This window comes from Equus caballus, chromosome X (genome assembly GCF_041296265.1).
Source record: "Equus caballus isolate H_3958 breed thoroughbred chromosome X, TB-T2T, whole genome shotgun sequence".
In the NCBI taxonomy this organism is placed as follows: Eukaryota; Metazoa; Chordata; class Mammalia; order Perissodactyla; family Equidae; genus Equus; species Equus caballus.
Genome location: NC_091715.1, coordinates 130725329 through 130745565, shown reverse-complemented (window position 1 = coordinate 130745565; position 20237 = coordinate 130725329). Strand labels below are relative to the sequence as shown.

Sequence of the window (20237 nt, the reverse complement as noted above, 5' to 3'; positions counted from 1 at the left end):
TTAGGATAACCCTAGGAGGTATTATTATCACAGCTCGTGCACAACTTTGTAGCTTACCTTTCCAAGGACTTTTTTAATAATCCCATTATAATACTCCACTGCCTGTCTGAAAGAACAGAGTTCCCGCTCTTAAAAACAAAAACAAAACATTCTACCAACAACGTTATGGGGAGATAAAAAAATGTCAAGTTTTAGGGAGCTAAGAATCAAAGAATCACAGTCTTTCTTGCCTGGCCTACACTCGATGTAAATGAACAACAAAAATCAGAGGGAGATGAGCAATTTTCCCTCTACTTAAAAATTACAGTATCATCAGTCTACTTAGCAGAAATTTTAATAAAACTGGATTTAAGGAATCAATAGCAAAACACTCTATAAGTCTTCAATTTTACAATACCTCATCATGGCATACTCATGTCAAATAAATAGAATGATGGCCACTCACATATTACGTTAGATAACAGATATTAGATGTAAAATGAGAAATCAAGTATCTGGAGTTCAAAGACTTTCTCTGAAGTGTCTTCATTTTCTCTAATACCACAGTTAATTAACAAGTCATGTTTTAATAACACCTATATTCCATGATTCTATAAGTGTTCTAATCAATGGCTGCCAAGTTGCCTGCCCCAAGAACCAATTGGGGCTTCTGAATAATATACATGTAATGTGCTAATACTGCAAGGTCCCCTCCCCAGAGGCCCTCCTCTCTCCTTTGAGGTTATCTTCAGCTTTGTCTTTCCCTCTCTTTCTCACCCAAATAGTGGTGTTTAAATTCTCTTTTTTCTCCAAACTCTTGCCTCAAGTCCTTCCTTCTAATCACCCTAATCAATCCTTGGCTCTGAATTCTTCCCCTGACCTCCCCAGCACCTGGCCCTGACTCCCTCCAGGAAAACACTGTGAGCTCAAAACGGTTGGGGTTTGTTCAGTGGGTTGTTTTTTTCCAAGTTGATTGCAAAGTGAAAGCCCAGCTATATCATGAAAAATGTGAATAGAATATAAATTGTCCCAATTCAACATGTTAATCAAGGTTATTTAGGGGCTATAGTTGCCACTGTAATAAAACAATAATCACAAAAAAATAATTTAAATGGTTTTATTTCAGTCAAACAACAATTGTAGGGATCCTGGGTATTGCTTTTTGAACACAAACATGAAATTAACAAAACAAGCATTCATTTTTCTAGTTTTAAACACTTTAGTTCTATGTGTGGAATGCAAATATTTGAAAGAGATTTCAACAAGGTCAACACAACGCATGAGACAATACACACTGGGTTATGAATCAGTGGGCCAGTCTTCACCTCCATCTTCCCATTTATAATCCTAAATTCGTGGGGTGCGGGGTGGGGGGGAGATTTTTTTGCTTTTTCATTTCACAAATGATTGCTCAACACAGAATGAAATACACCAAAAGGAGAAAATAGTCTTTTTATACCTAGGGAAGAAGCTACTACTCTTAAAATGATCACTTCAAGGTAACAGACATCCAAATTGATGTGGTTTTCTTTGAAACCTCATCAGTAAATCATTTCTTGCACAGTAGGTTCGGCATTAACCCTGCATTTAGGATAGGTAGTGTTATGGAGGGCTGGCTGCTGCATACCAACGTCAGTATCAAGTTCTTCGTCAGGAATTAGAGACTGTCCCGGATACCAAGCAGGACAACACTGGCAAAAAAACAAAAAGTGAACTGCAGATAGGTCAAAACAGGCTACATTTACTCTTAGAAAAAATTCATAAAATGTTACTGGATATGTTGTTTTAAATGCTAGCTTATAATAAAACATGATGGAATCTTTTATTCTTAACACCTTACATTCAAATAGTCTTTATGTAGGCTGGGTTTTAATAAAACACATAAGACAACATATACATCCTATTAGAGATCAAACACTATAAGCTTGCCATCTGGTGAAGGCTATTTTTACAGTTACTGTAAAGCTCACATTTCTCTCTATTCATCAGATTAGTAAACAGGTTGAACTGTCATCACATGAAAAATATACAAAATTGTTTGCTTCGTTAGATGGTTTTCAAAGAAAGGCATTTTCTTTAGTTTTAACAGATTTTTTGAAACAGGAGTTTCTTGACTCTTATTCAAAGAAGTTTTGCTCCTGCATTAAGTCACTGTTAGTCCAAGTGTTCTGTAACACTGCCCCCTTTAAATGCTTCCTGCAAACTTAGTGTTTTTCAAGCCGTAAAAATTTCAATAGTTATGATAGGAACCAAACCTCAGTGGAAAAAGCAGTGCCCTTTGGAGTTGTCATTCAAACAAATGTAAGAGTTCTACCAATTGATCTCTTGGCTAGTTTTGCAGAAATTCCATTCATCTAACTCCTATGAAAATCAACCAGTTTTACCATATCAAATGACCCAAAGAACACGGCAGGTCTCCAGGGGAGACAGTTCACCAGTGCATCTTTAAGCTTGATTTTAAAGTCAACTTAAGATACAAACTGGGCTCTGTAGTTCTTAAAGAGACCAACCGCCTAACCCTTGGCTAAAGCTTTTTCAAGCTAATGAACTTTTCATTTTCCACACTTATGGTTCCAAGAGATTTAACCTGGAAAAAGCTCAAACCTCTGGGATCAAACTACGGCATGGAAAAATAAAGTATACAGTAAGCAGCATCTACTTCCTTTGATCTCCCAAAGATGTCAATATTCTATTCCAGTGGGGGGTGGGGGGGTGTAGTTGAGCCCGGGAAGGGAACTTCATCCAAAGGGGGAAAAAAAGATCTGTTGGGTGGCAATTTCAAAACAAGTTTCGAAACTGCAGAAGAGGCTCCAGCCCCTTTGACTTGCAGGAATCACACATAAGAAAAGGACAGAAAATACTACAGTGCATGCTTATTTTAATTGCCCAGGGGTTCCCAATGCAAAGCACGACAACTTAAACGCATATTCCAAATTCTTGTTCCAAAGCCGTCTTCTTTGTGCACTGAAAAGGAGGAAAGACAACCCCATCAATTGTTCTCTGCAGATAAAGGCACTGTTTTGCAGATTTCCCCCAGATCTGGGCCAGCTCTGCTAATGACCTGCCCACCCACCTGGGCCCTTCCCAAGGTGGCCCACGGGAACTGCCCCACACCTTCGGGAGCCCAAATGCTTGACAGTGGGCAACCCCAAGAAGGCTGCCTTTTCGTCTAGTTGTTGGCCTTTACGCAACTTGAAAGAATTCGTGCCGCTTATTTTCCTAGAAGAGCCAGGGGTCAATAACTACACTTTTTTATCCCACATTTTTTTTTCTCACGAAAGACACATCTGAAGGTGAATCTGCAGCATTTTTCTGCAGAGAAAACACGAGCTCGAGGTCCCAGAGCTACTAGGGGTTCTTTCACACGCCAGCGTTAAGGCAGTTAAGCAAAAGCTGAACGAAAGTTTTCGGGATTGTGGCCTTTTCTTTTCCTTAACGCAAGACCAACAGCTGTGAGAGCACACGCAAAAGCCATTTTTCATAGGTCCACGTTTAAATGAGATATGCAGAAAACGGGGCCTGAGCAACATATAGCGTTCAAACTAGAAATAGCACATCTGTTGATAAGCCGGGACATTTTATTCGGAAATGGTGCGTATGTGTCCCCCAACCCCACGGGTCCCGCCATTGTCCTGGAAGAGAACAGTATCCACTCATTGGCATTATTTAGGGACTCGAAGGTGCTATGGAACCCGACCCGAGCGCGGTAACTCAAAATGCCATCCGCCTCCCCCCCTCCATGAGGGCCCGGGGTAAACGTTTTAATTCGGGACAGGAGGGTGAGGCGGCCTCTGGCGGGTTTCATGTCCAAGTCCCCAGGGAACCCCAACACCCAGAAGGCTCGCCAACTTCCCACGCCCAGAATGCCCTGGAAGAACTTCTTCGCTTCCGTTTTTAACAATTTTGCGTTCGGCCGCCACGACCTACATTCTCCCGCGAGGCGCTCAGAGCTGAGGAATAACAAGGGAGTTTAAACCACACAACAGTTCAGCAGCCCGCAGTCTGCGCTTTGCTGCGCTCCGCGGGGGTTCGCATCCGGCCGCCATTTTCACGACTCGAGAGCCGCCCCCAAATCAACCCCCCTTTCCCACATCCCTCTCCTCCCCTCCCTCCCGGCTCAGCGGAGGCCGAGGCGCTGCAAAGCCGCTTTCAACTCTCCCCCCACCCCCTAGCAGCGGAATCCGACTCGACGGCTGCAGAGTGTGCGCCTGCGCGCGGCGCGGGCGCGGGCGTGGGGGAGTGGGGGTGGGGAGACCGGCGGGCCCCCGGCCGCGGCTTGAAAAGGCCAGAGAGAGGGGGAGCGGGGGAGGGGTTGGGGCCCAGGCCCGAGCCTCCTCTTTCCTCCCAGCGGGTCCCCCGCTCCGGCCCTGGCCCGGCTCTCACACGTGCGCGCTAAAAACCCACTTCAAAGTCTGTTCCCGGCGCGGGGGCGGCCCCCTTTGGGCCGGTCCTCGAACCCTCGCGCGGGCCGTCAACCAGGCCCGGGGCCTCGCCACCCTGTCCAGTCCCTAGCGCTGCGAAGAGACCAGAAGGCCGAGCGAGAGGACGCTCGCTCAAGAGCCCCAGTAGCCGGGAGCGGCCTTCGGGCGTGCGAGTAGCAAGCACCCTCCCGGCCCCACCCCCACCACCTTAAGAAAATGAATGGAACACAAAGTTTGCGGCCAGCGCTGCGCTGCGGCCTTCGGAGCTCACCATTGTTTGGGCTCGTATTGACCCCAGGTCCGGATTAGGCAGCGGCTGATTCCTGCTTTACAGCCCCGCCGGCCTAATGAGGCCGGGAGGCGATGGGGCGCGAAGCGTCCTCGGATCCCGGGCGACCGCCGGCTTACGGCCGCCGAGGGCCCTGTAGGTGGAGGTCAAAGGGTCAGCGGGCCGAGACCGCGAGAGAATTGACCCTAGGAAATGAGGTCCCCTCCCCCCGGCCCGAGCTTCGACCGGGACTCGCAAGAACTTGGTGTGTGGACAGGGACCGTGGGCGCGCCGACGAGGGGCTTGAGGACTGCCGAGCTGGAGCCCTGACTTCCGAAGCGCCTGGCCCCCTCCCAGGGCAAAGCCCGACTCGAGATTTGAGCCTCGAGGGTCAGTCAGCTTGAGAGAAAACTAGCCTAGCGGAAAGGCGGAGAACCCACTCTTCAGGGGATGGGCACACCGCTGGCGATTCTTACAGAAACAAGTGCCTTTAGACTTTTTTCGTTTGTTTTGGGGGTTTTAAAGGGGGAGAAGAGGGAGCCAGGGGCGAAGAAGCAAGGAGACAGCAGGCGACGAGAAGGGGGGAGGGGCAAGGAAGTCCTGAACACAACTTTCCTGCAAGGCTTTGTGAGCGGAGGCGGTCAGTAGCTAAGACCGACTGCCCTGCTTAGCCTGGACCCTGATCTTTAACCTTCCAAACTGGAGGAAGGCTAGACTTCTGTCTGCGTGGAAATAGACACCTCCCACTTCCCCACCCAACAGTGAAAATCTTAAACTAAACCATCCATTTTGGAAAAGATAATGGACTTTTAACAAAGGTCTTACCAGGTGCGAGAAGGAAAATAACAGGTAGATCACTAAGAGTTCAGCTGACATTCGTAGTTCCCAGCAGATCCACCTTTAGGGTTACAAGGTTTTTTGTTGGGGGGGGGCGGGGGCAGGTGCTTATTCTTTAAGGTATTTACTGAAAATTCAAGACTGAATGTGTACTTCCAGAGTCAGATTATAGGAAGAAAATCTGTGAAAAGTCTTCCACTAAAATAAATTTTTCTTTGCAACAAATGATAAGGGCAGAGGACATAGATTATTTGAGAAATATGATGCTACACCCAAATTAGAGGAAATCATGTAGAGGGCAAAGCTTTTACATTATCTTAATATGGGTAATCGTCATTGTTAATTGGCATCTTCCCCTCTTAGGACACAATGCTTTACTGTAAAATTTTATGGTAGAATAATTTCAAGCCTACTAAGGAAAGGCCAAACTCTTCTTTACATCTCCTAAGGAGATATTTAATATATTTAATGCCAGGGAGAGGGGGGGGAGAGGGGGGAGAAGCAAGTTTCCGAGAGAACCTTGCAACCAACCCATCACTCTACTCCCATTTAAGGTTAGGTTAAGTTGGGGGTAGAGAGAATTCATGGAGTAAACAGTAAGCTGTGGAAGTTCAATGCATATTTCAGAAGAAAGACACTACTTAAACTTCAGTTGGAACACATTCAGAGACAATCTTATGAATATACACTTTCTGAAAGCTTGCTGAGCATTTAAAATGGTCTCTGGTTTGAAGTGAAGGAAAATTCCAGAAATAGGAATTTGGTCCAGCACCCTCAATGTCAAGGTCAAGATTGGAATGTCTGGGGTAGGAGTGGTAGACTGACCAGGTTACCTGCTCTTCACTTGTGAAGTCACCCCTTGCCTTGTCTATTGATGGAGGAAAGTGCAAAAAAAAAACCATTCTACACAAACAAAAATTGCATCCAAAGCAATTTGCAATTAGAAACTGTCAAGAATTAATTGTCTGTGGACAAAGATCAGTGGATAACTTAAAATAGACTGCTTCAACTATATCCAGGGAATCAAAGTTTCTTTTAATCATCATCAGTTCTCTGAGCACTTCAATTTAAGGTTGATTTATTTGAACATGAAAAAAAAATCAGGCACCAAATACAAAAATGTTATAACATAAATAAGATGTGCCAAGGCTTTATTTCTTCAAAAAGAACAATAAACAAAATTCTAGAATTCAAAATGATTATGTATAATACCAAATTGACTGCCACCAAAAAACCTAGAGCATTGCCCCTTCAAGAGAAGGAGGTACTTAAGCCTATTCATTACATTTCTAAATTCTTTACAATTCCTTATCTCCACCATTCTATTCGCTGATTTGCAAGCTGGTTACTCATGCAGAGATTGGGCTCTCAATATTAAACAGCACCCTAAATTAGTTAAAAAAATGTCTCTCAATACTCTACCCACTCCAACCCCCCAATATAGCAATCAGTTTCTTTTTCATATAACAACTGTAAAAGAACTGCTTGTCCAAATGAGTTGCTTCGCTGAAGATTAAATGGATTGTTAATATTTTATCACAAAGCAAACAACCATTTTTCGTTGTTATTGATTTTAATGGAAACAATGCTCTTAACATCTTTGCCTACAAACCATGAACTTTAAAAATACATATTTTGCAAGTTTTTCTTTCCATAATATCATTTCAGAACCGCTGCAGTTATTACACCACTATAAAAAAATGTTATGAATAATTGTGATAATTATGAATTGAACTATATACAGCAAAACAAATCAGCCTTTGCCTTCCAAAACTGTAAATGGACTATGGTTTCTTTAAGAAGCACTTTAACCATAAGTAAGCACGGCTTAACTGGCCTTACTCATCACCACTGTTTCAGACATAGGCTTACTTTTGAAAATATATAGATAGCTAGATAGATTTGATAGGCAGATTAGATAAGTCATAGATACAAACATATATAGGTATATGGGTGATCTCTTGATAGAATGGAGACATGCATCCTGCCGCAGTGTTCATTTTTATGTAAGGTAATAAAAAACTAAGGGACATAAAACTCATTAGGTTACCTTATGTTCATATATGTAGGGCAGGGATGATTAAATCCAGCTTCTCAGTCTTTGAAGTACAAGATTGAGATGTCATGGCCACTAACTGAATTGATCAGTAATATTTGATTTGCATGCCGAAAATCCAGGACAAACACATTTAAACTCGCAGTTAAACAACCATCTGAGCTAGAGATAAAGAAAGGAGGGTCTTCCCAGATGGAAACTGACACTGTAAGGAATCTATACTGCAATAGAAAAATAATTTGACAATTAAAAAAGGGATCTGAGTTATAAATACCAACAAACAAGATTTCATTTGCTCACGTCTCCTCTTTGTTACAAAACAAGAGAAAGGAGTCAGTGGTTCAAAAATTGTAAATTGTGTTCTTTCAAAACAATAAAATTTAATGCTAAAGCAGTTATAATCAAAAGCTGTACAGAATTTGTTAGAAAACATTTATCCATAAATATTGTTCAGTTCCCGGCACTTGTAGCAATAATTAAATTACAAACGATAAATATGGCATCAATGGATATGTATTTACAAAAAAAAAAGTTATTACAAAAGGCAACTGTATACTAAACGTCACAATCTGTGTAGAGTAACATCACATCCTCAGCCTGAAAAAATACTGAACAACAGTTTCGACCCCATTAGACAAAAATACATTCACAAGTGTAATGCTTTGAGGAAAAGTTCAAGACATAACAGGACTTTGGCACGGTTTAAGACTGTGAGAGTTTAGACAATCACCACTAAGGTGAAGAATTTCCATCAGTTTAACATCACCACCACCAACAAGCCTTCTATAACTTCCTCAAGAAACAGGACAAGTGTTAAAATGAACTGAAGGAGTTTAGGGATGGGGTGTGCACAGAGCAAGAGAAAGGGGAGGAAAAAGCAGTGAAAAGATTTTTTTAAATCCTTCAAATGCCAAAACATATTTTCTAATCCTGAGAAAAGGGCATGGCTACTTTTGGATCTTGCCCCAAAACCTTCCTGGACAATTGCAATTAACAAGATGTAGCCCTATATGTGGCCTCTTGCCTTAAAACTCCATTTCCATCTGATTGGTCTCAGTTTTCTTTTTAAAATGCATTTGGTCCATTCTATGGTTAACAGGGTTTGTGTTTGTGTTTGTCCTCAGACGTACCATTCGTTAAAATTGGGAGGAAGTCCAGGGTTGTGGCTGGTGCTAGTTTGAACTGCAGAAAGGGTTTTAGTGGTATCTTTACTGTTTGCAGAAGCTATAGCGGGTGGAGTGGAAGATTCATAGCCTGAACTGGCAGCAGGGGAGGAATCTGACCCTTGAGATTCATGAACCTAAAATTAACATGTATATATTATAATGAATATAATTCCAACTGGCATTGTGCAAGCAAAAACAAGAGCAGAATTCGAGCACTGTAAGAGCAAGACCGCCCAGTGACCCACTTAAAAGAGAAATGCTGCTGATTTTTGATTTTTTGTTTTTAATTTCCATATTACCGATGTCTAGAAAACCTGGAGATGTTCTCCAACAAAACAGTTTCAGTCCTAAGATTGGCATTATGGAAAAGAAATAAAGCACTCTGTTTTATTCATGCCCCTTCAAAAATGCTGTCTCCGCGGATGGAGTGGGATAAGCACTTAGTCTTTGGGGCTCTATAAAAGATTCACTCCAGGCCCAGGTTTCACCAAGCCGACTTCGGCTTGGGAAAGCAGGTAGAGAAGGTTGACACAGGCGCCCTGGGCGCTGCGAGGTCTCAGACAAATACGTGGGAATCAGACCGCGCTCCTCGGCCCTATTGTTTTATCCGAAGCCGAAGAGCGAATGAAGCACCCACCCCCGGGTTCGGCGCGGGCACTCCTGGTTTCCACCGCGGGCTGAACCGGGAAGAGGCGGCCACTGCAACCTCAAGCCCTGGCGAGCTCGGTTAGAGCTTCCCAGTAAACAGTGACTGTTCCCTCCGCTCCCTCCTCCTCCCCACTGTGCTCTCCCCCGCCCCCCTCCGGGTCCCCAAAATGGGTTCAAGGTGCACCGCTGGAGCAACTCGATTTAACGTGGAGGATACAGGGTTGGCAGCGCGGGGGCTTCCGTTCCGCTGCCCGGTGTCGGGCCGAGTGTTTATAAACCGCCGACCGCTAATAAAGAGGTAATTACCTTCATGTGCTTGCGCAGGGAGCTCGGGTGCGTGTAGGACTTGTCGCACACTTTGCAGATATAGGGCTTGTCCGAGGTGTGCACATGCATGTGCTTCTTGCGGTCGCTGCTGTTGGCAAAGCGTCTGTCACAGCCTTCAAATTCACATTTGAAAGGTTTCTCACCTGCAAGAGGCAAAAATGCAAAGGGGGGAAAATACGGTCAGGGCCAGGAGTTTCCTAGGGCCGAGCAGCGGGAGACTGAGCGCCCGGCGGTCTTCCCGGAAAGGGAGCGCCGACTGGGGGCGGCTGTGGCATCTCTTTTCCCTAGAGAAAAATGGAGAGCGCCGGTTGAGCCTGCTGGGTTGGGGAGTGGTGGTCGGGGGCGGGGGTGGAGCAGGGCTGGTCCAGAACCTGCCCGTCCCTTTGTTCTCCCGCAGGATGGGAAAGCCCCTGGCTCCTCCAAAGTTTCCCCTAAGTTGTGGTTCCACCCCAGCCGGCCCAGGGCTCCCAATGCGCGACCACGTTCTACCGCTACCTCGGCGATGTAACCAAGCCGGGGCGGGACAATGGACCGGAGACGGGACAATCTCATTCAGTTCCTTCTTTGTACCTTTTAATTTGCCTCTTTCAAATGCAGCGGTTTTGCTAAACCCAGTATTAAAAAGCTTGAGTAGTCGTACTTAACTTTCGAAAAGAGAAAACTGTATACATCTAGGGGCTCCAGACAGTTTTACACGATGTTCTGAACAAGCCACGAAACTGTGGTGCCTTTTCTACTTTAGCTTTCCTCTCGGAGGACTGAATTGAACCTGGAACTCCAAATAAAAATAGTTTGACAAAAGTATCAGTCATTTAATTAGGAGTTGTGCCAATCAAGGGTAAAAAAGAGCGGAAGTAACCGAAAGTTAGTTTTCATTAGCATCTCTATGGTTGCCTCCCCCGAATGTGTGCCGAGAGCTAAGTCGCTTGTAAGCAATATGCTCTCAACACATTCGGAGTCCCTTCATAGTAACCCAGAAAGAGACAAAAAGAGGCGGCGCCAGTTTGTTCCTGGGCGCGAGAAGGTTCCAATTAGTTCCTGAGACCGCAGAGCTGTCCGCCCGGGAAGTTAGAAGTGAGCAAAAGCGCTGCGGGGCGGGGAAGGCGTGAGGCGGAGGAACACTGACAGCGCTTCTTTTCCGAACGGCCCGGGCGGGGCGCCGCCCCTCTCTCTGGCCGCCACCCCTCTCCCTCGCGCTGAAAGTCGACTTCGTGGAGCGGTGCCGCGGTGAATCCCGCGCCCGCCTGCCTTTCCCCTTACCTGTGTGGGTCCTTTTGTGGATCTTGAGATTCTCGGAGCGGGCAAAGATCTTCCCGCAGCCCGGGAAGGGGCATGGGAAGGGCTTCTCGCCCGTGTGCACTCGAATGTGGTTGACCAGTTTGTACTTCGCCTTGAAGGACTTGCCCTCGCGGGGGCACTCCTCCCAGTAGCAGACATGGTTGTTCTGCTCCGGGCCCCCAACATGCTCCATGGTGACATGTGTCACCAGCTCGTGCATGGTGCTGAAGGTCCGGTCGCAGCTCTTCTTGGGCCGGCTCAGCTGAGCCTCATCGATCCACTTGCACGACAGCTCCTGCTTTATGGGCTGCCGCATATAACGGAAGAAGGCACCAGGCCCGTGGTGGGCCGCCACGTTCACGCCCATGTTCATGTTCATGGGGCTGTAGTTAGGGAACTGCGCGCCGGCCGTGTAGGGGTCCGTGCGCGGGCTGGCCACCGGGCGGTACGGATCGGCACGGCCGAACAGCTCCCCGCGCAGCCCCAGGTGGACCTGGTTGTTGTCCACGTGCCCTGTGGGTGACGGGTGCCCGGCGCCCTGCTCATGCAGCCCGGGGAAGAGCAGGTAGCCTGGGGGCTCGGGAATGCCAGCTGGAGCGTGCAGGCTGCTCGCCGAGCCGGCGAAGAGCCCGTGCTGCCCGCCACTCGAGGCCGCCTCGCCGAGCCCGGAGCCGCGCTGGCGGAACAGAAAGTCGCGCGTGGAGTTGAAGGCGGCGGAGGCGGCACCGCCGTAGCTGGGCACCTGGCCCGCATGGTGATGGTGGTGATGGTGATGGTGATGATGACCCAGGGCGTTGGCGTAACCCGAACCCTGCGGCGTGAACGCCGAGCTCTGGCCCGAAGACAGATCGTGAGCCGCAGCGGGGCTCAGCTTGAAGGCAGCGGCAGCGGCGGCGGCGGCGGCGGCGTGGGGCGAGTCCCCGAAGGGATTCAGCCCCATGCCCGCCGGTTCGCGGTTGGGCATCTCGTGGTGGCGTGGCGCGCCGAAGCTGCCCACTCCCAGCCCGGGGAACTGCGGGCCTCCGTCCAGGAGCATCGTCATGGGTGGGGCGTTCTGAGTACAGGCGATCCGGCTGAAATGAGCGAGGGTGCGGGCGAAGGAGGAGATCTCCGAAGTGCCGTAGTCGGAGAGGGGTGGCGGCGGTTGGACACTGCCGGGAGACCCCCAAGGCTGTACCAGGGGCTGCAACTTTCCGTCGCTGCGAGAGTCTCCTGCAGAGGGATAGGAGGGAGGAGGGGAAGTAGAAGGAACACGAGGGGGGAGGAGGGGGGAAGAAGGAGGGGGGAGAAGGGAGGAGAAAAGACTCTGGGACTAGATCTGGTTTAACAAACTAACAGGCGCGCACAAAGAAAAATAAGCAAAATAATAAGTGGAGGGCGGAGTTTGCCAATCCTGTCCCGGGCACCCCTCCTCTCTCCGAGAGCGCAGAACCGCGGGGCCAGGAAGCTCCCTCAGCACCGGCCTCCCGGCTAAGCTGTGCTTAGCAGCAGAGCCAGCTTGCAGCCAGCGGGCAGGCAGCGGACAGGAGGCAGGCTCGGTCCTCGCCGCTCGCCGCGCGAGTCCCAGCCTCTTCGCCTCCAGAGTAATGTCCTTGGACTGATAAAGTCAATCACTCACTCCTCTCACATAAACCGAGCGGGAGGCCGCGGAGCGCGCGCCAATGGGGAGCCGGCTGGCCCGCGGTCACCTGACCCCCGGCCCTGCAGCCCATTGGCCGCCGCCACACTGATTGGCAGCGCGGAGTGGGGAACATGGCAGCCGCGGCCGAGCGGCCGCCGCTGATTGGGCCGTGGCCGGGCGCCTGGCAGGTGAGGCGGCGGCGGCCCGGCGCCCGCGAGTGGGCTCCCCCGGGCTTGCGCTGCTGTGGGGAACCGGAGCCAGGCTGGAGCCGGTGACCGGCGGGGCAGAGCTGGGCCTCTCCCCGGTTTCCCTCTGGCCCCAAGCGGGCAAGCACTCCTCGTGCGCGCTTTACCCGCTTTGGCCAAATGAACTCTGCCCGGCGAGGATCGTTCCCACCGTCGGCGCGGCGCTGGACATCCAGTCCGGCTTGGGCCCCTACCGCCTCACCACCCCGAGAATGTGTCCCCTCTGCGGCCGCAGGGCGCCGATCCGGGTGCGAGCGCAGCAGTTCCACGCTCTTGGCCCATTAGCCGCATCCTCCCTACACGCCACCGTGGGCCCTAATTGCCCCAAGACCCCGGACCCAGGCCGGCCAGCTTGCTGTCTGTGCCCGGTGCTGCTGCTGGCCGGCCGAGACCCAAACAAGGAGAAGGAATTACAATTAGAGCCGATCTCCCTTACTTCGGTCTGAGCCAAGCCTTGACTCTCTAGTTTGTGAGTAGTGGCTATACTCGCCGCTGCCCCCTCTACCGTCGCCCACCCCCCACACACCACACACAACAAAGCAAACACATATAACACCACAGTAAACACAAGCACGCAGCAGGAAACACGCAACACAGTAAACACGCACATACCACACTAAACACCCACACAACTAAACACAACAGTAAGTACACACAACCCAGTAACACAACGAACTACACACAGAACACTAAACATAGGCACCCATCAAACTAAACACAACAGAGTAAATACATGCACATACAGCAAACACATGCACAAGCACAAATACTAAACATGAACAGAATACACAGCCTCTGTACACAAAACATGCACACAACACACTAAACACACTGCTTAGCAAACTCACTAGACACACACAGGATCACTGCCGTTTTCAAACCACGGGGCTAATCAGCTTCAAATTCTCAACATTTTCAAACGCAAAAGTGGGAGGTGGGAATGAGGACTGTGAGGTGGAATTTTCTTCCCTCTAAACAGCCAAGGCTTTGCTCTCTTCTACTCTTATCCTGAGAAGCACGTAGTGACCTCGGGGACTTCTTACCTCTTAAGGATTTACTTTCCAGAGTTGTGTGTGGGATCACACCCCCCTCCTGTCTGGTGCAAGGTCTTTCTGGACATAATGACCAGGTTCACACAAGGCTATAAATCCACTCATTTTTTTTTCTTTTGGTCCGGCAGGGCATTTGCAAAGAATGCAAGAGAGTGAGAGAGGAAAGAAAAGGCCGAGAGAAAGATGGCTGTGATTGTCATATCCCGAACGGGGCCGAGCCCCAAAGTGTACGCCTTGAGGCAGCCTCAGAGCCCGGCCACCATCTCTCTGTAGGAAACAGAACATCTGATCAAGTTCAGAGGCTCTTGGAGAGACCGCCTCAAGCAGCGCTTTATAACTGCAGCCTTTCACTTCCTGCCCCCCAATCCGCCTGGCCTGGCCAAGACTTCACCTTCTTTCTTTGCCAGTTTGCTGGGGGGAAACCCTGTCGGTAGCATACTTACCGTAGTCACCCCCACCCATCAAACTCGTCCCAATTCTCCCTCTACATCCAGAGCTCTCTCCCCAGGTTGGAAGGTGAGTTCACTGCTGACTTAAATTATTACATCTACTGAACATAGGCTCCCCAAGAACGGGTTCATGTCGCTCAGCAGAGGGTTTCTTTGCAGGGAGGAGGGTTGTCCAGAGAAGAACAAATACGCCTAAATCATGCAAATGAATTCCCTGGAGTCAGGTTTACAAAAAGGGAGGATTGCTTTTCTTTCTTTTTCCCCTTTCTTTTCACTTTCCCCTTTATAGTCTTCCTTCTCTCTACCTCTCTTTACTTCCCACCAACCCCCACGGGGCCCTGGGCATATAGTTGGTTTGAAAAAGTTTGAATTTCCTCGCGGCGCCATTCCAAAGGAGAGTGGTTCTCGAGGCTCCGGGGCGGGGAGGGGGTGGCTGTGGAGCTCTAGCCCGGCCAGCGTTGATGCGAGGGTTGCCGGGGAGCCCCGCCAGGTACCCCGAGAACCTGGGGCCTTGAGCGTTTGGGAGTCAGGGCGGGCAGCTGTGCGCGGGGCTGAGGAAGAAGGGCGGCTGACGGAGCCTAGCCTGCCCCTTTTGGGGGAGGGGTCCCGAGCGCAGGACAGGGGGATGTTGCCGCCGCTGACCTACCGGGTGCCCAGTGTCCGTTTTGATATGGCCACATTCCGATAATTAATTGCCTCCAGCACGTGCTCTGTGGTCCCTGGAACAAAAAGGCATAATTCAATTAGATCATCAACCGAGAAGTGGGGAGGGGGAATGCTCGTTAAGGGACCGACCTGAGGCGGTTCAGCCAGGCCAAAACCCCGGGCGGTGGAGCCCTTCCTGGGGCAGCCCGACCCAGTCCGAGTGTGCGACTCTGAGGGGGTGTCGTTGCTCCAGGGGGTGCAAGGACCCCAGATGCCCCCAAGAGTACGAGGCTGCAGGCTTTGTGAACAGTAGGGCAGAAGCAGGTCATTTCGAATTCTATTTCGGTTGGTTTGGGTGAAGGTTTCCTTTTTTGGGAGGGGGAAATCTGACCCTTGAAACACGATAGAAAGTGCAATATCTCCAGATATAGCAAATTACTGCATATGAAAACAAAGCAAACCACTCCTGTTAGGCAATAATAATAAAAATAATAAGCAAAGTTTTCCTAATTACCTGCAGCCCCCACCCCTCAACTCGCTTTTCAGAAGAGACCCTGGGCACAACTTCGGGGGCCAGGGGCCAGGGGAACTGAGTCTGAAAGCAGAGTGGTGGCCAAAAAGGGGAAGCGAAGAAGAGAAAAGTGTTTCCTGCACACAGGCTGGGACAAGGCAAAAGAGAGCTCTCTCTCGTTTCTCCGTTTCTCAGGTGGAGAAAGGAATCATTGGACTGGGCAGGGAAGGGCAACTGGAACCCAGGGGTCGTGGTTCTTATTTTACGCTATAACCGAGGCTCCCTCAGCAGCTTTGGCTTACTGGGGTTTACATGTGTATTAGGCGGTGTAAATTAACCAATAAATCTCTTTTATGCGTCCCCTAGTTGTATGTGGTCTGGTCTAAATACCCACATGTCTGTATGGATAGGAAATATAATGGGATCCTTTCCCTCACACTGAGTTCAAACAGTAAATAGGAAAAAGATATATTTTCATGCCCAAATATGAAGCAATAAGTAAAATCAGAGAAACTGATAATTGCCAAATGAGCAAAGCTTTTGAGCCCAAATTTTAGGATCCATCTTGGAGAAGCAGGAGGGAAAGAGAACGCCCAGAGCGGCAGTAGGGATGGATTAGTTTCTCCGTACACCCCAGAGCCCCACTCTGCAGCACTTTTCGCTTCAGCCTCCTAAAAAACAAAACATGTACAGCACGTTGTGCTATCGGGCAGGGTTTCTTTCTAAACACACTTTCTGTGGCGGACATGAAATTATCCTAAGTCAGAGACCTAGCAATTTTCTTTAAGTCCAAGGGAAACACTGCGGTCTTTTCTTCTGTTTTGTATTTAGAAAAGACTTGCAATCTAACACTCGCAACATTTTAAAGATCCTTTAAACTCAGCAAGCGGATTTCCGTTCTGCCAATGCTTCCTGATTTATTTCAATAAATGAATCTTTGAATTCAGGAAGGGAATTATTCCAAGACGCTGAATTTGGTGCCCCTGCCTCTTCCTAGAGGAGCACAAAGTGTTTCTCGTTGAAACGTGTCCTTGAAACTCACCATTACTCGCATTTTTTTTCCTGGTAAACGACACTTTCTTTACATAAATCTCCACTCTCTCTTCAGAGTCCCAGATCTTTTTAGAAGAAAAATGGCAAATCGCAATAAAAAAATGAAGCGGGAAGAAGGCTGAGAAAGGAATGCGTTTTTAACTCCTTTTCATTTTTATGCTAAAAATAAAGCTCTTAATTAGCTTCAGGGGCCAAGCTGAACTACCGATCTCCGGAGCTCCGGAGCTCGGGACCTGCAGACACACTCACCAACCGCTCACTGGGCTCCCGATTTTATTGGCTACCTCAGAGTTTTCACTACACTCCCATCATTTGACAAATATTTTATAAGCCCTAAATACCTTTAAAATTCAATATAGAATGAACAAATAGATATTGTTGACCAATCTTTTTTAAAAATCTGTTTTGCCTTTGTCCTCTGCAGTCCAAAGCAGATCACTGCCCAATGTAATGAAATGCAAACCAGACGGGAATGAGACATTTTCATTGTACTTGTCAATCAAGGCTGTGCAGACAAATATATATATGCATACTTGAATATACTTGAACTTCAGAGACACAGGCTGAAGTAAACAAAGTTAAACTTGGAGAAGGAAGACAGGCAGGGAGTTGAACTAGAGCTCTCAGAATCCAGTTTGGGATTATAAAGAGAGCCCTATAAATACAGAAAATGGAGTGAAACCCTAAGTGGGGGGCAGTGCTCAATCACCAGCCCAGACTGAGTGCAAGGTTCATGGTGAGGCTGAGCCTTGTCCTACTGCCAGTGAGTACCTCTACCACTCTGGGGGTGCCTAGATGTTAGCCTGTAGGCTCTAAGGTACACTGGCAGTGGCTCTGGGTGCCAGAAGGACAAGTCACATTGGGAGAGGACTTTCCCTTTCCTTTTGGATCAGAATCCCTTGTAGGTGTTGAGTGCCCAGGCAAGGGGGAAAGGAGACTGAGGCAGAGGCAGAGATGTGCAATGATGGGTTTGAATTGTGTTTACAAGTCCTTCCTGAGACACCTGAAAAGATGGGGGAAGGAGAATGGATTTGAGGTGTGAAGCTTGCCTGACATTCTGGAGTACACATTTACCCAGAACCCCAAGTTCCTTCTAGCTGCTAAATGCTCCATTAGTTCTAAAATGTAAATCATCTCAGCTCCAAAACAAGTGGACAGAAGCTTTCAACTATCCTGAGCTGTTCGCTCATTCATTTCTTTGCTTTGAGACAGGATCCTGCACCCATGGTGACAGGAAGTGTACCTCTGGACCACATCATGGTTTCTGGCAGTGACTCTCAATGCTTGGTGCCTAGGTCTGAGGCCCCTACTGTCCATCTGCCACCAAGCTCCATTTCCCTAGTCCAGCCCTATTCCACCATGCCATCTTTCTCCTCCCCTCCTCCCTCGGGGCAGAGGCTGCATTATCCAAATTATCTTCTCTTTTGTCCAAGCTGAGTTCAAGAATTCCTGCCACCTAGAAAACTGCTGTTCCCAGCCCATTCAAATCCCAAGGAACTTCATACAGTTCAGGAACGACATTTTGTAAAATTGAACTGCCTGTTGTTTTTGCATTTGGTTTGAAGTCACTCATCTAGTCCTTTCCTAGTGAGAAGATGGGAGGAAAGGGCTTTGATATTAAAACAAACATGAGGGCTCCCCTTCTCCTCCTTTCTCCCTCCCACCCCCAAACAAGGCAGAGTAGGGGTGAATTAGACTAATTTCTAGCTTGAATGTGATTTGGCAACTTGCAAGCAAAATCTGGCCCATAGCCTGTCATATTTGTATGGCCCCGGGAGTCAAGAATGCATTTGTATGTGTTTTTTTAAATCTTTAAAAGGTTAGAGGTAGAAAAAGCAGGAGGAGAAGGAAGGGGAGGGAGAGATTACGCTACAGAGACTGAATGTGGCCTGCAAAGCCTAAAATATTTTCTATCTGACCCTTTACAGAAGAAGTTTGCCAACCCCTGAACTGGGGACTGGGCTGCAGCCTCCATGGAGCCTAGGTATTCTTAACTGGTGGATTTTATCCACCATCGTTCTCCTATTTTTCAAGCTTCGTTTTGCATGACATGATTTTTTTCAGCCTCACACCTCAATTATTTCCGGGGATAACTTTGGCTTTGGAGAAAGGCGAAAAGTAAAGAGTCAAGGGAGGACAAACCCACAGGAGAAAGCGGGGGACAAGAAGAGAGAAGAGAGGAAAAAGAGTTGTGAATATCTCAATCAGTGACTAGGTGACCTCTGACCCTGCGGGTGGTTTTATTGTCTTTCTTCTTTGGCTAGAGATACATAGTTTATTGACCCTTTCTGCGTGACTGAGCCCTGAGGGGCAACAGCAGCCGCCAAACCAAGCAAGGCGTGTGAGCAGCCTGCCTTCAGGAAGCCCGAGGGAAGTGACCCCAGTTTCCCAGGTCTGAAGGGCTCTGAGGAACAGAGAGGTCGACTCTTTCCCAATTCAACTGCCCCTCCTCAGTGAAGGGCTGAAGTTCAGCCCTCTTTCTCTCCGAGAAACACTCCCCTCCCTTTCTCCCATGGGTAAATACTATCAGCTGGTACACCTGGGCAAGGATTTCACCCTCCCTTCCTGAACGCCCCTCCTTTAAACTATAAAAGTAGGTTAATATAAGGATTCCAGGGTTCTCCCAACACCCCAGCTGGCCAGCTACTGACTTAGCTTGTCCTCTTAGGTATGTCTCTCTCTTCCATCCTCTTTCCTCCCAAACTCTGGCCAAATCAGGAATTTCCCTTTAAGGTTGCATTTGCCCCTACCCTCAGCATTGTCCCCTGAGACTCAGCTTTGGTGGATTACACTTCGCCTTTGAACCTGGCCCAGGCTGGCAAACAGAACAAACAGTTCCTCCTGATACAAGGAGCCACTGCACTCAAGGAGGGTTACCAGATTTAGCGCATAAATCTGGGACGCTCAGTTAAATTTGAATTTGAAATAAACAACATTTTTTTTTTTTTTAGTATAAGTATGTCCCAAATAGTGCATGGGAGATACTTATAGTAATAGATTATTTGTTGTTTATCCGACATTCAAATTTAACTGGACATCCTGTATCTTATTTGGTAACCTTATGATTCAGGAGTCTAGCCTAGATGGCTCTAGATGGGCTAAATTTTCTCCACAGGGAGATGTGGCCTGACCAGGTGTCTCCTCCCTAAGGGAGTGGAGAAAGAGGCACTTCCTGCACCTAGGGTTTTCCACAGGTACCATTTGTGGAATATCAGTTTGGGGACCTGGTGAACCCAGGGAGGCCGAGAAACAAAGGCAAGCATGAGAAAAGCACAGGTGACATTCCTCTTCCAGCTCAGTGAGGGTGCTATTTCTCTTCAGGAGGGCTAGGAGCCATCTTGGTGAGACTGCTGTGGAGGACATGAAATTTAAAGCGAGCCCCCTCCTGGCCCTGCCTGGAGAAACCCTCAGCTCTTGGAAGGTTGAGAGAAGGCAACAGAACTCAGGCATTAGCACCTTCCCAAGCCTCCCCAGCCCCCCACAAACCCCGCCCCCTAGTGCTCTCACTTCTCCCCTCAAAGCGGGCCCTTAACCCCTTGAGGGAAGCCCCATTGTGCTACCCACCACAAAGCTCCAGCACACTACAGATGTTGAGGACCTGTGCCCTGGGGACCTGGAGACCCCATGCGCTGCAGGCCTCCAAGTCTGCTGCCTCAATGACGGGACCAGAGGCTGGGGACT

At 48.5% G+C, this 20237-nt stretch overlaps 1 protein-coding gene across 2 annotated transcripts; it reads right to left on the bottom strand.

Moving 5' to 3' along the window:
• Positions 1 to 1082: 1082 nt before the first annotated feature.
• On the bottom strand, positions 1083 to 12614 carry ZIC3 (Zic family member 3). 2 transcript variants are annotated; one of them, XM_023633566.2, is made up of 3 exons: positions 10963 to 12579; positions 9682 to 9845; positions 1083 to 1670 (listed from the first exon to the last, which is right to left on the bottom strand). In XM_023633566.2, exons 1-3 carry the CDS (start codon positions 12020 to 12022, stop codon positions 1521 to 1523), a joined length of 1374 nt encoding a protein of 457 aa, XP_023489334.1. In that variant the 5' UTR covers positions 12023 to 12579; the 3' UTR covers positions 1083 to 1520. The 2 variants fall into 2 exon arrangements, with proteins under 2 accessions (XP_023489334.1, XP_001489509.1); XM_001489459.6 differs by lacking the exon at positions 1083 to 1670 and adding an exon at positions 6628 to 8861 and having other exon boundaries at positions 10963 to 12614.
• Between the last annotated feature and the right edge of the window lie 7623 nt (positions 12615 to 20237).

What these genes read in the sequence shown, in the direction of transcription:
- ZIC3 (XM_001489459.6), bottom strand. Translation starts at nt 12,022, where the DNA reads ATGACGATGCTCCTGGACGGAGGCCCGCAGTTCCCCGGGCTGGGAGTG. An exon ending in CCACAAAAGGACCCACACAG is followed by an intron (nt 9,846 to 10,962) that starts GTAAGGGGAAAG and finishes TGCCTCTTGCAG; the next exon opens with GTGAGAAACCTTTCAAATGT. An exon ending in CCCTGCGCAAGCACATGAAG is followed by an intron (nt 8,862 to 9,681) that starts GTAATTACCTCT and finishes TGTTAATTTTAG; the next exon opens with GTTCATGAATCTCAAGGGTC.